The sequence below is a fragment of the Vombatus ursinus genome, unplaced genomic scaffold (genome assembly GCF_900497805.2).
Source record: "Vombatus ursinus unplaced genomic scaffold, bare-nosed wombat genome assembly UNPS02014798.1, whole genome shotgun sequence".
Lineage (NCBI taxonomy): Eukaryota > Metazoa > Chordata > Mammalia > Diprotodontia > Vombatidae > Vombatus > Vombatus ursinus.
Window position 1 is genome coordinate 5505595 of NW_020954576.1, and position 16077 is coordinate 5521671.

At 40.5% G+C, this 16077-nt stretch overlaps 1 protein-coding gene across 1 annotated transcript in view; it reads left to right on the forward strand.

Annotated features, from left to right (window-relative positions):
• Positions 1-16077, forward strand: part of LOC114050170 (disrupted in schizophrenia 1 protein-like) — a 508708-nt gene that overhangs the window by 61669 nt on the left and 430962 nt on the right. The window contains exon 2 of the mRNA XM_027871792.1: positions 14674-15674. Within this exon, the coding sequence (XP_027727593.1) occupies positions 14674-15674 (1001 nt within the window). The remainder of the gene's footprint in view (positions 1-14673; positions 15675-16077) is intronic.

Consider the following 16077-nt stretch of genomic DNA (forward strand, 5'->3'; position numbering starts at 1 on the left):
AATCTTTGTATTGTCATGATGCTTTGCATGTAGTAGGCACTTAAAAATTATTGTTTGAATGATGAATGAATTGACAGATGCCTGAATAGTTCAGCTGGTACTTAACTTCTGCCTCAACAGCGGCCAGATGTCACAGGGAAGACATACTTCAGACTTACTAGTTGTGTGGTTCTGGGTAAGTCACTTAACCAGTTTCTGCTTCAGTTTCCCTATCTGCAAAATGGGGATAATATAGCAACAACTTCACAGGGTTGTTGTGAGCCTAAAAGGAGATAATTTATGTAAAGCTCTTTGCACACCTTAATATAACATTACCCCCCCTTCTCTCTCTCTCTCTCTCTCTGTTTCTCTCTCTCTCTCTCTCTCTCTCTCTCTCTCTCTCATCTATCTATATGGCATAACTAGGTGAATACAGTGCTAAGCCTGAAGTCAGGAAGATGTCTTCTTAAATTCAAATCTGGCCTTGGACAATTAGTAGCTGTGTGACCCCCGGCAAGTCACTTAATCCTGTTTGCCTCAGTTTCCTCACCTGTGAAATGAGTTGGAGATAGAAATGGCAAAATATTTTGCCCAGAAAACTCCCCAAATGGGATTACGAAGAGTCGAACATGACTGAAACAGCTGAACAATAACAATCTAATAACATATAACATGCCATAATAATATATGTTATTATTATTAATGTTATGTGCTTAACATAATTATTCAACACCCCCTTCTGAAATCGGTTTTGGAATTCATGGGTTTCTGACAGCCAGAGTCAGCTTGAACTTCTTTCCTCATCTCAGCTCTCTAATATTTATTCATTATTTAACCGGTTGTCTTTACAGATGAAAAAAATAGAGACAGAAAATTGTGTCTGGTTATCTTGTTAAGGATTTTTGATACGTCTGTGACATATCTGAAAGAACTCTGGCTTTGGAATCAGATGATGTGAATTCAAATCCTGCCTTTGTCACTTACTACCTGTGTGATCTTGGCAAGTAGTTTAACCTCAGAAGGTGCTTTCCTCATGTACAAATCAAGGAAGTTGGATTAAATGGCCTCTAAGATTCTTTCCAGTTCTAGATCTGCCATCCTGGGATCCTCAAACTCCCATCCTTCAAGCCAAAGCAGAACCCATGTTTGACGTAGAAATGGTTAGAATAGAATGAACCATTGGTTACCCCTGATTAAAACATTAGCCACATAATGGCAGCATGTGACACCTTATTACTACCCAAGGACTCAATCGTGAGAAGCAAAAGGAAAGAAACTGTGTCAGACTCAGTCGATTCTATAAAGAATGGCATATGTTATAAGATATCTTATGGTGAAATTCAGTTCCGGATGACTTTGAGATTCTGTGTTAAGGCCTGTCAAAAGATCAATGGTTTTAAAGGGTGAGGATCAAGAATAAGAGACAGGAATATAAAGATATTACCAAGGGAACAAAAAGATATGCCTTCAGAAAAACTTTCCGTTCAAGTTGTGAGGATTAGTTTTGGGTCATGGTGAGGGTACAGATCGAGATTCAGCTCTGAGACTGTTATGCCATTATAACAAGGCCTGATGGGGCTCAGAGTGGGCATCTGCAACCTTTTTCAGTTGCTTTTCCCATATAGAGAAGTGAATGGCCCATCTCCTACACTGAGACAGGAGACAGATTGCAAAGTGCTTTTCATTTATTATCTCATTTGATCATTACAACAACTATTGCTATAGTCTGAGAGTGTGTCTTGCTAAGCTTTGTATTGTCATTGGTTGGTACTATTATTATCCCCTTTTTACACGTAAGAAAATTGAGGTTATGAGAGATTGGGCTGGCTCCAGAACATCTTTGGAAATAATAATTGTGGAAGGAAGACACTAGCCCTTGGGGGGAGTAGGAAAAGCTTCATGAAGGATGTGGCCCTTGAGCTGAATCTTGAATATGACAAAGTTGTTATGGGGCAAGGTGCATTGTGAACCTCAAAAAGCAGTATAAACTTGGGTTAGCACTAATAGCCAATCTGGGATTTAGCTTGCACATCTTACAAATAAGGAGATTGGAAGAGGTGATCTCTGAGGTCTTTTCCATACCTAAAACTTTTAATTCCTTGATTTGATAGATGACGTGCCCTCTGAGTTATTCCCAGAGATTTGTTAAAGCATTGTAGGAAATAGGAAAGTATGGCATTGGTAAAAAAACGTTTTTGCTTTTGGTATGGATATGCATTAGGGATGGGCAGCTCCACCTTTTAATTTGAAATTCTTCTATGTTCAACCCTGAGAGTCAGGAAGACCTGAGTTTGAATTTTGCTTCAGATATTTTCTTGAATCTATGTGACCTTTGGGCAAGTCATTCCACTTCCTTAAGCCTCAATTTACTGAATTATAAGATGGGTATGACATTAGCAATCCCCAAATGTTGTTATGAGGATCAAATGTGATAATATATATTAGTTGTAAATGTATTTTAGGTATAATGTATTTTGCAAACTTTAAAGGACTGTATACATGTGAGTTGTTGTTGTTATAGTTGTTATGTAATACTCTTCTTTAAACAGTGAAATTCAGTGCAAAGCAAACCCTACCTCTGTCTTCGGAGAGGGAGTGAGGGGTAGTGGCTGATGTGCACAAAGGACCTTATTATTAGACTGTTTGACCCATAAAGCAATCTCATGACATGAAACCCTGCAGACAATGAGGTTCCAGTAGAATCTGATTTTATTCCCTAAAATGACTGCTAAAAATATTCATGAAACTTTTGAATATGGCCTCAAAGGCCAGGAAATAATCTCTCAAGTGCTGTTTTCTTTGTTTCTAGACTGAAAGATTTCACCAGTTTCATCGATTAGGAGCCGGCAGCATAGTTGGATGCAAACACACCTGTACAGTTATGCTTCACTGTGGAATTTCCTGTTTCCAGTTGCCATGCTGATACAGCAAAGTGGTGTTCATATCCTCATAGCCTTTTGAGACAAAGATCTGCATTGGTTTATCCCTTAGAGGCTTTTTGGAAACCAGAGAGGCTGAGCTTTTGTTCATCCGTGAACTTTGGACACCTGAGATGGCCATGACATGTAGACTTGCCCGTGTCTTTACCCACAGTCTATTTAGCTTTTGAACAAGGCTGAAATGTTAGAGCTGTGTAAAGTGGCCCCACTCACCAGGAACAGCTGGTGAATACCTGTGTTCTAGTAAAATAATCCATCTTTCAAAGGGATGGGTAGTATCACATTTGTGAATCAGAGATAAAGGGAAGCCAGGGGCAAGATCTGTGACAATTCCCTTATTGACCAACTGGATAGATAGACCTGAAAGGGAATAGGGGCTGCCGAGCTCCCAAGGGTCATTTGGCCCTTGTTCTTCTCACCTTTAGATACCATTGTTGTTGTTGTTGTTTCTCATGGTAGACTTCCTACTTTCTGTAAGACTAATATTGGGGTTGCCTTCTGTTTGGAGAAGAGGTAGAAGTCACCCACACAGGATCTGATACTTACAGAGGGATCTTAGAGGTCATCTCATCCAACTCTTCATCCCACATGTGAGAAAACAGAGACCTAGAGAATTGAAGTGAGTTGCCCAAGATCACACATGTAGTAATCAGCACAGCTGGGATTTGAACACAGGTCCTTTGACTCCAAATCCAGTGTTCTTTCAACTGTACCACACTAAACCATAGTACCAGCTATTCTTGGACACAATAGCACATGATCAGTAGTACTTTCACTCTTTCCTGTTTGTATTTTGAGTCCCTAGCTACCTCTCTGTCTCTGTCTCTGTCTCTGTGTCTCTCGCTCTTTCTCTCTGTATATATATATATACATTCATACATACACATATATACATATACATATATATATTATCTATCTGATCCTGAGCTCATCCTGGGAAGCCTGGTCTCCTGGTCTCCTGGTCTGTTTTACCATAGAAGCAGTTTCTGATGGCAGATGAGGAGAAGAAGGGAAGAGAGAGAACCTTTCAGATAGCGTTAGGCTATAGGTCTGGACACTGTCAGGGAGAGGCTGACATTTTGATCCAGGAGATCCATCATTGAGTGGGATACATTCAGCCAGGAGAACTCAACCTAAGAAGCCCATTCTTGGCTGTTTAGGGCAGGATATATACTAAGAAGAGTCAACTCTCAGCACAGTGCCTGGCATACAAGAAACAATATATGCACTATCTATTAGTCTGTCCATCTGCCTACCTTTCTATCCCTCATCTGGTTCTTGAGTAGAAAGGGTGGCACAAAGACAGAAACTCAGAGGGGGTGAAACTTACCTTTGATGTCCTCCACAGATCTTGTTCTCAAGAAGCACTCATCTTCTAATGAGAGGAGGGACGGCAACAACATATAGAGGTTTCAGCTGCAAGCCGGGTGGGAAAATCCCATGGTCCTAAGGGTGCAGTGGCAAAGAAGATTGTAATATGCATTTTTAAATGTCATTTCTCATGATAATCATACCTATTTCTGATGTTGAACCATTTTATGGTACAGAAGACTTTGGTGCTGATAATGTCATTTTCTGGGTCTCTAGGAGTCACAACCAAACCACACAGCTGCTAAGGAGGTAGGGCTCCAGCACCCCAAGAAACATTTGCCAGGTTTTATCTCCATAAGGGTTGGTTTATAAAACAATGTCTTAGGAGGCTGAGCAGGAAGAAGAGCTGGTAGTCTGGGGGTTTTTGGATTTACCCGCCCACTGGTGACAGTTGGTCAACAGCTGGTATTGGTGATGGCAAGGAAGGTGGACCCCTTCTCTGCAAAAATTGCTCCCTGTAGGACCCAGGCTGGAAGCAGGCATGGTGGTTTGGAAGGCATTACTATTCTTCAGGCTCTTGTGTTCAGGGCTGTATGCTATCTTCACTGAGGTTTGAGGTGAGGTGGTGGTGTTGATTCAATTTTTCTGGAATATACCACTTCACATTTCTCACTTGGGGTGCTTTTGCTGCTTCTTCGAGGCTGGCTTGGCTGCCTCAAATGTGGCAGTTGGTGAGGATAGCTGAACCCTTCTTTGTAAGGGTTGTTTCCTAGGGTGATGACTTTGGGAGGCTGGAAGTAGGACTGGTGGTTTGGGATGTGCTGCCATTCCCAGGGTTTATGGGCTTACCTGCCCACTGGTGGTAATTGATAAGTAGTTGGTGGTGCTCGTAGAAAGGAAGGTATGTCCATTCTCCATAGCAATTGCTCCCCTAAATGATAGTTGCAGGGGTAGGGCTGAAAGCAGGGGTCTTTGGGGCACTGCTGTTCATAAAACTCTGACTTTAGGATCCTAGGCTATGTCATTGGGGTCCAAGGGGAAGTGGTCAAGGTGATAGTAGTGGTTTGCTTTGCCTGGAACATACTACCTTGCATCTCTCCCATGTGCCTTACTTCTTCAGCTAGGTTCTTGCCTGCTCCAGAAGTTGGAAGGGGATGGCTGCCCATTTTCTATAGGGGGTTTCTTCCCTGAGTTTCTGTGGTTCTGTAACAGATTTTTGGGGGACAGATTAGAAGTCAATACTAGAGGGCAGGGCAGCTACATGGTGCAGAAGATAGAGTGCCAGGTCCTCATCTTGAGGAATTAAAATCTGGTCTCAGACACTTACTAGATGTGTGGCTCTGGGCAAGTCACCCAACTCTGTTTGTCTCAGTTTTCTCATTTGTCAAATAAGTTGGAGAAGGAAATGGCATACCACTTCAATATCTTGGCCAAGAAAACCTCAAATGGGATCACAAAGAGTTGGAGATGACTGAAAACAACTTAACAACAACAACAGCAACAAAAACAACACAGGAGAGACAGAGAAGAAACAGTATATTAATTTACTCCTGAGATATACACACAGTGTCTGACTAAGATCAGGTTATTGTATGATCTTTTAAAGTGTAAGCAGACAGTCAACCATGCTGTGCCCCAGGGTGCCTATAAAATAATAGATTGGATAATCTTATAATCAGAAAAGGGTACAAATAAAGTAAGGGAACATTAAGATTCCTATTAAAAACAAACAAACAAACAAACTGTAGCCGGGTGTGAAATGTTGCATACTCATCTTTGATCACTGGGTTTTACTCAGCTGTTTTTCCTTGTTGCAAGGATTCTCTTTAAGGGAAGGGGGAAGTTCTAAACCAGGAAATGATTATATGGTAAAAACAAACAAACAAGCAAACAGAAGGCATCAAAGACATTTTAAAACAAACAAAACCAACCTCCTTCCCCTCCAAACAAAACCAAACCCAATACTATGTAGTCTCTGACAGAGAGACAAGAATACAAAGATTGAATTGATCCTCCAATATAACATCAAGTGGATTTAAATTTAAAAGTGAAAGCCTAATTTCAGGCAGTGTCGGGAAGCTACTTTCCCTAGAGAAATAGGGGGCTGAATGCCTTTATTCCCCTAGGTTGCAGGGATATAGAAGTGGAAAGATGAGTATGAATAGCTTTCTATTCTACTTATCTCCTCTGTGATCTAGGCAGTTTAATGTAACCATTAGTCCATATTCTAGCTCTCTCTACCCCTCTGCTGTCTTGTTCTCTATTACTTTATTCTTCTGGGTTTGGATTTTTACTCACTAGAAAATCTTGTGCTTAGGGTGCTGCTGCTCCAGATCTTACCCTGGTGAACCTTCCTGATCAGGGGTTTGACTCCTGGAAGCTGGAATATGCTGAAGAAGCTGGCCTGTAACTCAAGACTACCCCACCCATCACCAAATTCTGGTCACATAGGCTCAATCTTCACAGTTTGTGACAGAATAGCATGGTTGGTTATTTGCAATCCAAAAAATTCTGAGGGACTCTTCCTTCTCACTCAGGCTCTAGTGTTAATAGTGCATAGGTAACAGCAATTTTTAAAGGGATTTTTGGAATGCTTGCTTTGATGACCTATGGAGAATCATACAGAATTACTTCAGTGAATTATTTTCTACATGGAATTATTCTTTTAACCTCAGTAAACCTCTATATGTTGCTGGCACTTTGATAAGTTTAAAAAAAAATAATAAGCCAAAGGACCATATAGATTTCATTGGATTGTTTTTTTTCCACGATAAGCAAAACAGCTCAGCCAATTCCTTTTGTAATTAAACCCAGAGTCCAATTTTCATTTCCTCTTGGATTCATTATTTTTAAAGGTATTTTCCCAAGGTTTTCTTCTTCCTTTTTTTTTTTCTGAAGGGGAGGTAAGGTGTGGGTAAAAGGTTAAAATGACCGCCTTAGTGTAGGCCTTTGTTACCTCAAACCTGGAGTGTTGCAATAGTGTTTTAATCAGGTTTCTATGACATTGTTAGAGTGTCAGGAAGTCCCAAGAGGGAAAAATTTCCCAATGCAAAGGACAAGATGCTCTTCACCTCGGCTCTCCCCCCCAAAAGTCTGCTATATCCTCCGAGAACTGGGATACTCTTCTGGAGACCTCCATCATGTTGAAAGGGAGGGCCCTTTCCTCTGAGGAAGTTACAAAATTCTCTTGGGCTGCTGAGTATGATCCCCAGCTTAATAGGGAGTAAGCCAAGCAAATAGTAACAGGAAGAGGATTCTCTGGAGAGGGTAGGACCAACTGAACAAATTCGATCCTCCAAAGTAACTTCAGACCCACTCAGAACAATTTCTCTTCTAGAGAGTTCTCCCAGTTCCTGGGAGACTGTCAGAAGCTCCCTCCGACTGAGTGGACCAGAATCTTGTATCTTACTTGCTGTCTCTGCCTGCCTTGGATTTTTCCATCCGGTCTCCGTGTACCTGTCTTGGTCCCTTTCTACTCTGCCTTGACTAACTTTTATTCTAATTGTCTACCTGATCTGTAGGGCTCTGCCTGACTGTGACAATTGCTTATTTCAGCTCTGCTCCTAACTAGCTGTGTGTCCTTAGGTAAGTCATTTTACTTCCTAGATTCTCAGTTTCTACCTATGTAAAATGAAGGCTTTAAAGCAGAATATTTCTAATTTTCCTTCCAGTCCTAATATTGTGAGGTTCTTTGTACTTAGCCCTGGCTAGGCCCTGGACAAAGAGGCTGATTCCCTTGGAGGATTGCTTGTAGTCCACACCTCCCCTTCCCCCTTTCCTAAGTCTATCTAACATGTCACAATCAGGTCAATATTCCTAAAACATACTATTTTGCAAATGTCATCCCCCTGCTTTTAAAAAAAAAGCCTTCATTATATCTGTTTTGCTTATGGGGGTAAAATATAAACTACTCCTGTATTTCCAAAATCTGGGTTCTACCTACCTTTCCAGACTTATTTCATAGTACTCTTAGACACATTCTCTGCTTCAGCCAAACTGCTCTCCCTATTTCCTCTAAATACGCCATGTGAATGGAGCCATACGGACACACCATGTGAATTTTTATGCCTTTGTTTATGGAGTCATCCCCGCCTTGGAAGACCTACACATAGTAGGCACTTGATAAATATTTATTGATTGATTGGAAGGTCCCTCCAACTCCTCTCAATTTACTAAATTCCTACCCTTCCTTCAAGGCCCAGATTTAATCCCATCTCCCCTATTAAGCCTTCCCTGAACTGTGCAGGCCCCACAATGTTCACTTTCTCTTTTGAAGTCTTGCAGCATTTACAATATGCATTACTCATCAGGCATGTAGTATAATCCTTTGTAGTATTACTTCACAGAATCAGAATTTTAGAGTTATATGTAGAGGTCAACTCATGCAGGTTGGATGCATGCAGGTTTCTTCCATATGACATTCCCCATAGCTGATCATCTATCTTCTGCTTGAAGACTTCATTGACAAGGAATTCCCCTGGTCCAAAGTGGCCCATTCCGTTGTTGGATTGCTCTAATTATTAGAAACATACTTCTTATATTTACCCCAAATCTGGTTGCCTATAGCTTCTAAACATTCATGGACTCTAGCTGTGACTTGTAGAGGAATACAGAATAATTTTACTTTTTTTTTGAGGGAAAACTCTTCAAATAAACTTTACAAGTGTAAGATTGAAGTGACATACTAGATAGTTGCTCATTAAAAAAATTAGGGGTTTTAGTGGACTGTAAGTTAATAAGATCAACAGTGTGATTTTTGTCGTTGTTGAGGCATTTCAGTTGTGTCCAACTCTTTGTGACCCCATTTGGGATTTTCTTGGCAAAGATACTGAAGTGGTTTGCCATTTCTATGACAGCCAAAAAAAAAAATGTGATCTTTAAAAAAAATTTTTGTACTAAACATTTGTTTTTATTGATATGAGGGAATTCCTCTACTAATGCAAATTAATACCTGCTCTATATTTTTCAGGTGTATCAGTGCTATCTGAGAAAAAGAAAGATTAAGTGACTTGCGAAGGTAACACAGCTAGTTTGTGTCAGAGATGGAATCTGAATCCAAGTCTTCCTGACTACATGGCTAGCTCTCTATCTACTTTTTCTGTCTTTCATAGATTGCATACTCTCTTCTGATCAAATCACTATATTGGGTTCTGGTCAGATCATTGTCCTATGAGCTAATCAGACCAATTCTGGAATGTTGTGTTGAGTTCTTGGCACTAAATTTCAGGGAGGGCATTGATAAACAGGAGAGAATCCAGAGGAGGGTAACTAGGTTGATGAGATTCCTTGGAAACATGCTATATGAGGATTTGTAGTTGGACATGAAGTAAAAGATTCAAGTATTTGAATGGCTGTTTTATGGAAAAGGGATTATGTTTATTTTGCTTGGTCCCAGAGAGGTAGAAACAATGGGTGAAAGTTTCAAAGAAGCCAATTATGGCTTGTAAGGAAAAGCTTCCTGCTAAACTGTGGTGCCATGGGAAGAGTGCTAGGTTTGGGATCAGAAGACCTGAGTTCAAATCCTGATTCTGCCTGATGTGGCTTTTCTCTCTAGGTCTCAGTTCTTAATTTATAAAAGGAAGAGGTTGAATTATATGAACTTTAATTTTTTTTCTAGCTCTAAATGAATGTATGAACCTATAAGCCTATCCAAAAGTGAATGAGTTGCCTTAGAGTGTAGTGGGTTTCCATTCATTGGTGTTCTTCCAGTAATGGCTGGAAGGTATATTGGATATTTTATTCTTGTTCAGATATGAATTAGATTAGATAACCTCTGAAATACCTTCCAGCTCTGAGATTATATTATTTGGTGTGATTCTGTGAAATAATGGAATTCAGTTATCATGTCTCCTGAAGTCTTCTCTCTCTCACCCTAATTTTCTTCACCTGATCTTCTTATAAAATATTCCTTTATCACTCTGGCAACCTTCTTCTGGATGTACTCCAGTTTGTCAATGTCTTTCTCAAAATGTGGTTCTCAGAACTGGGTATTTTTCATGTAAAATAAATATATTTATTTTATGATTTACAAAGCTGCTTCTTCACAACAATCCTGTGTTGTTGATCTTATAAGTGTACCCATTTTCCAGATGAGGAAACTGAGACACAGAAGTTAAGTGACTTGCTCAGGTTACAGAGCTAGTATCAACAGACCAAGGATTCAAACTCAGGTTTTTAGACTCTAAGGTTAGTGCCCTTTTTACTGTCCCAGGTTTCTTTTCAGATAGGTTCAAGTGCCTCATGAGCAGAGACTATGTTTTTATTTCTTTTTATCCCCAATGCTTGGCAACATGCCTGAACACAACAGACATTCAAAAATTGTTCACTGATGATACATTTAGCTTTTGCTATTCCCCTTAGCTTCTAGTGCCATGCCTCCCAAATAGCCTTGTTTTTATGTTGTATACATTTACACATGCATACATAGAGATAAGTGTGTGTGTGTATGTGTGTGTGGGTAGAGAGAGAGACAGAGAGACAGAGGAGAAAGATAGCCAGCCAGACATGTTAGCTCCTTGATATCAAGGAGTATTTTCATTTTTGTCTTTGTTTCTCCAGAATCTTGATCAGTTCATGGCATATAATGGGAGGTCAAAGGATTCTTACTGATTTATTATCTCCCCAGCACCTAGCACATGCTCTGCACACAGTAGAGACTTAAAACATATTTGTTGTATTTGTTATTTATGCCTTTGATATTCTGTACAGCACCTTGCACAGTGTTGTACATGTTTGTTCATTATTCAGTCCTTTCAGTTATGTTCAACTCTTCATAATCTCATTTGGGGTTTTCTTGGCAATGATACTGGAGTGGTTTACCATTTCCTTCTCATTTTACAGATGAGTAAACTGAGGCAAACAGGGTTAAATGACTTGCCCAGGATCACACAGCCAGTAAGTTAAATGACTTGCCCAGGATCACACTGGCCTCAAATCTGAGGCCAGATTTGAGCTTAGGTTCTCCTGATTCCAGGGTTGGCTCTCTATCCATTGTACCACAAGCTGCACATTGTACACAAACACATAGCATTCAATAAATTGCTGATTAGTTAATAGGTTAATGAAAGGAGCTTTGGGTCTAGAATTAGAGGAACTGAATTGAATCCTGGCTTTCTCACTTAGACAGTTAAGTGGAAAGAGCTCTGAGCCTTGAGTCAGCAAGACCTGAGTTCAAATTTGACTTCAGACGCTTACCTGTATGATCCTAGGCAAGTCACTTAGCCTCTCTTTGTCCCAGTTTCTTCATCTGTAAAATTGGGATAATAATAGCATCTACCTCCCAGGGTTGTCAGAATAAAATGAAAGCACTTTGTAAACTACTTGGTGCAATGCCTAACCCATAGTAAGCACTTAATAAAAACTTGTTTTGTTCCCCAACTTTACTTTTCCTTATTACATGATTATGTTATATTATAATGCTTATTACATTTTTATGACCTTTGGTAATTCTTTAAACTCATTTGGCCTCAGTTTTCTAATTTATAAAATAAAATAGTTAGATTTGATGAGCTACAGCATCCCCTCTAATTCTAAATTCTACGCTTCTGTGAGGATTTGAAAGGTAGGAGGGAAGGGTGGGCATTATCATATGGTGACCTGGTGTTGATAGAACTTCTTGGTGTCTTGGTCTTAACAGTCTGCTATAGATGAGTTACCCAGAGTTTTGTGTGTAGGCCAAGCCTATGCCAAACTAAAATTTACATAAGTGTGCACTTGCAAGAAGTTTTAGAATGTTGGATTGGAATGAATTGGAATGTTCTGGCGATCATTTCTCTGGAGGACTGGTAGATCTTTGGTTTCCAATAAATGGATGATTCCTATCACAGAGACTTATAGAAGTCTTTTACAGTAGAACCCCATATTTATAGCAGGTTTTATCTGGAAGCCGAAAAAGCGTATCAGAACTATTAGTGATTTGAGAGGTCCTCTGTGTGTGTGTGTGTGTGTGTGTGTGTGTGTGTGTGTGTGTGTGTGACGAGGGAGGTACTTTAAATGAGTAGATCGGTTCCACTTCATTTTTCCTCTCTTAGATTAATCACTACCCTGGCTCTTGCATTAACAGCTCACAAATGGCATCGCTGCCAAATTGGCCAGATGCCAGCCTCACTGTGCTGCCCATTGGCCTGCCAGGGTCAGCATCCTGTGACCTGCCACTAGACAGGAGCACTGTGGAGACCAGTGCTTATCTTCACCTTTCCTGAGACAAAGCCTGACTGAATACCCCCGAATTTAATCTAGAGACAGAGAGATGCTTGACTAGGGAAATATTTTGGTGCAGGGTTGGTTAATGAACTTTCTTACATTACATCATGAAATGTTACAAAAGAATCTATATTTCAATATTTTTTTTTTTTTGCTTTTGGTGAGGTGATCGGGTTAAGTTACTTGCCCAGGGCCACACAGCTAGTAAGTATTAAGTTCAATACTGTTTTAAGGACGACTTTGAATGAATAAGTTATTTTGTCTATTATAAATACCCAAATTAGCTGTGAAGGACATTATGAAGAAAGATGCTATCTGCATCCAGAGAAAGAACTGATAAATAGAAATATGTATAAAATAATTTTACATATATACCTATTTGTGTCTAATGGTAGTCATCTCTAGGGTGGGGGAGGAAAGAAAAAAATTACATGATAATTTTGTTGTATATTTGAAAGGAATAGCAAATTGTGGTTTCATGCACAATTGTCTTTTTTAATTGTACTGTTATGAAAATGCTTGTTTTATTCCATAAATTAAAAATAAAACTAATTTATAGTAAAAAACTTCAAAAGAATCTATGTTTCAGAGAAAAGATCATTGCTTTTGTTATTTGGATGAATTGATTCCTGACTGTTTAAAATTTTTTTCCCATTAATACCCAGAATGTTGCTATACTTTAAAAATTTTTCCAAGGGAAAATAATTTTTTACTTTAATGACAAAAATAAATATATCACAGATTTTTTGTCCTTAAAATTTTGACAAAGTCAGACACTGATGTACTGAAATTCTAACAAGGTTAAAAATTGTTGGTTTAATAGTTCTTAAGCTGTCCTAAAGGAAAACCTAGGTCTCAAAGATCACCCTTGAGATAATAGCATTGATTAGTACAACCACCACCACCACCATCACCACCATCACCATCACCATCACCATCACCATCACCATCACCATCACCATCACCATCACCATCACCATCATCATCATCATCACCATTCACCATCACCATCCACCATCATCATCACTATCACCACCACCACCGCCGCCGCCACCACCACCACCACCGCCGCTGCCATCACCATCACCATTCACCATCACCATCACCGTCACTGTCACCATCACCGTCACCGTCACTGTCACCATCACTGTCATACTAGGTAGAGAACTGGGTCCTCAAGTCAGGAAGCCCTTGGTTCAAGTCTCACTTCTTATACACTGGTCAAGAATCTTAACCTTTTTATGCTCCAGGAAACTCTAAGATTAGAATCTGCAAATATGATATTGTCTTTAATCGGAAAAGGGAGTTTCCTTTTCTGGGAATTCCCAGTGAAATTATAAGTCTAATCCCTATCCCCTAACCTTGCTACTATCACCTTACATTTTATTGCTGCTCCAGACTTTTCACTTAATACCTTCTATTTCATTTGAATTCTGAAGTGTGATTGTGTAAGACTTGTGCCTGCTCTATGGCTTTCAAGTCCTGCCCCAACACTGTATGAAGAGCCTCTAGGTGGGCATAACAAACAATACCAAACGGTAATTTAACCCTAGGTTAGAGAAACTTTCAAGAAGCCCTCTTCTATAATGGCATCACTGAATATAAAAGTTAATGTGCATTAATCAGGTGGTCATATGTACTTCTCTCACTTATGTACTTCTCTCACTAGTTCCTTGGTCTATAACTAGTTGATGCTTATTTAAGTGCTAGAATAGGGGAGAAACCTGGAATTTGAATAATTGAAATCCTTCCATTTTCCATAAGTAATATCCAATAAGTAGACACAGGGAATGGTCTTAGTTTCAGTTTTATGAGTATGTTGACTTTTCAGCTTCAGATGAGTTGATTTCCATTGTTTGCCATTTCCATTGCAAGCTGGGAAAGGACCAACAGGTAGGCAGCTGGAGTTCTTTTGTTGAATTAGGGGCATAACTAATAGTCTGATCATTTACTCTGCTAGGCATAGGAACTTTAAAAAAATATATAGTATTTCTGAATGTTCTGAAGCGAAGAGTTTCAGAAAATGTTTATGTAAGAGCATACAAATGTAAAAATGACCATATTGGGTCACATTCACAATTTGTGCAGCCTAGTAGCTAATCTATGCCAGTTGCACCAAGGTATGGGATATGTAACATCTGTGACATCTTTTCCCCAAAGCTTAAGGAATCCTCACCTTCCCCAAGAGTAGTTTCAGCTAAGACTAATGGATTGATAGGGTCATTTTCTTTCATTTTCTCAGGTAAGCAGGGCCAGTTGCTGCCTACTGGCTCCTTTCAGAAGAAGAGGTTGGCAAGAAGGCCTGGCTATATGAGGACAGACACCAGGCCCCGGATAGAATGCCTTTCTGCTGCAGCTCACCCATCATTCAACCTGAAGGAGCTGGGCCAAAGCAAAGATGGAATGGCTGAGCTGAAGACCTGTACCATGGCCAGACTGGGAGACTCGGATTTGATAAGACAGGGTTTTGGTTCCTCAATTGGGAATCCCATCCTCAAAGGCAGCAGGGTCATAGGGCATAGTATACCGGGAAATTTCTGGTCTCAGCCAGGATCAAGTACCAAACTGACCGACAGTGTAACTGATCTTACTGATTCCTCTGCCTCTGTTTGTTTGGGAAGTTTTCCACCCCCACATAGGCCTGAGGTCCCCCTAGACCCTTGGGAGGTGGTTGAGGGCATCAGAACTCAGGACCCCTCGGTACAGAAGGAAGCAAACAACTCCTGTGACCACGTAGGCTGCCAGCAGACCCCTACAACCCCACCTAGCCCTCATGATGTCTTTAACTCAAGTTTTAGTTTCATACGGCTCTCTCTGCGATCTGCTGGGGAGCGAGGAGAGGCTGAAGGTTGCCTCCTCACAAAGGAGGTAGAGCGTACCTGTCAAAGTCCCACAGATGTAAGAACAGAGAATACCAATGTGAATGAATCTGTCAAGAGGCAGGGCAGTTCAGGAGCCTGTGAGGACCTGAGGCTTGCTTCTCAGCCTTGCGACTGCAGATCTGCCCAAGGCCCTGTGGGTACACTCCTGGCCAGCAGTACCCAGCCTGAGAAGGAGGTTTTCTCTTTCACGCATACTGATGCAGCCATCTCCTGTTCTCTGGATTCTTCCTCCATTGGCTCTTCAGTTACCTCAGGCTACGAGAGCAGCATCATGGCAAGTGACCACAGTTGGGACACCCTGGTCAAGAAATATGAGCCGGTGCTGATGGACTGCCTTCTGAGTAACCGGGCCTTGCTGAAGGTTGGTGTTTCCTTGGCCTGTGTCTGTGGAAGAGGTGAGGGTGGGGGTGGGGACAGGTTCCTCAGTGGTTAGACCAAAGCACATATTAACCTGCTGGGCAAAAGGCAGGAAATGATTGGGTGACGTGGCTATGTGATTCCCCTTTGAGAGGTTTCAGTAGCTCCATTTGTGACTGATTACAAGGGAGAGGAATGACTGCTTTTCTATTTATCTTCCCCCAACCCCAGTCCTCTCACCTCCCCCTCTTTCTTTCTTTCTTTCTTTCTTTCTTTCTTTCTTTCTTTCTTTCTTGCTTTCTTGCTTTCTTGCTTTCTTACTTTCTTACTTTCTTGCTTTCTTGCTTTCTTGCTTTCTTGCTTTCTTTCTTTCTTTCTTTCTTTCTTTCTTTCTTTCTTTCTTTCTT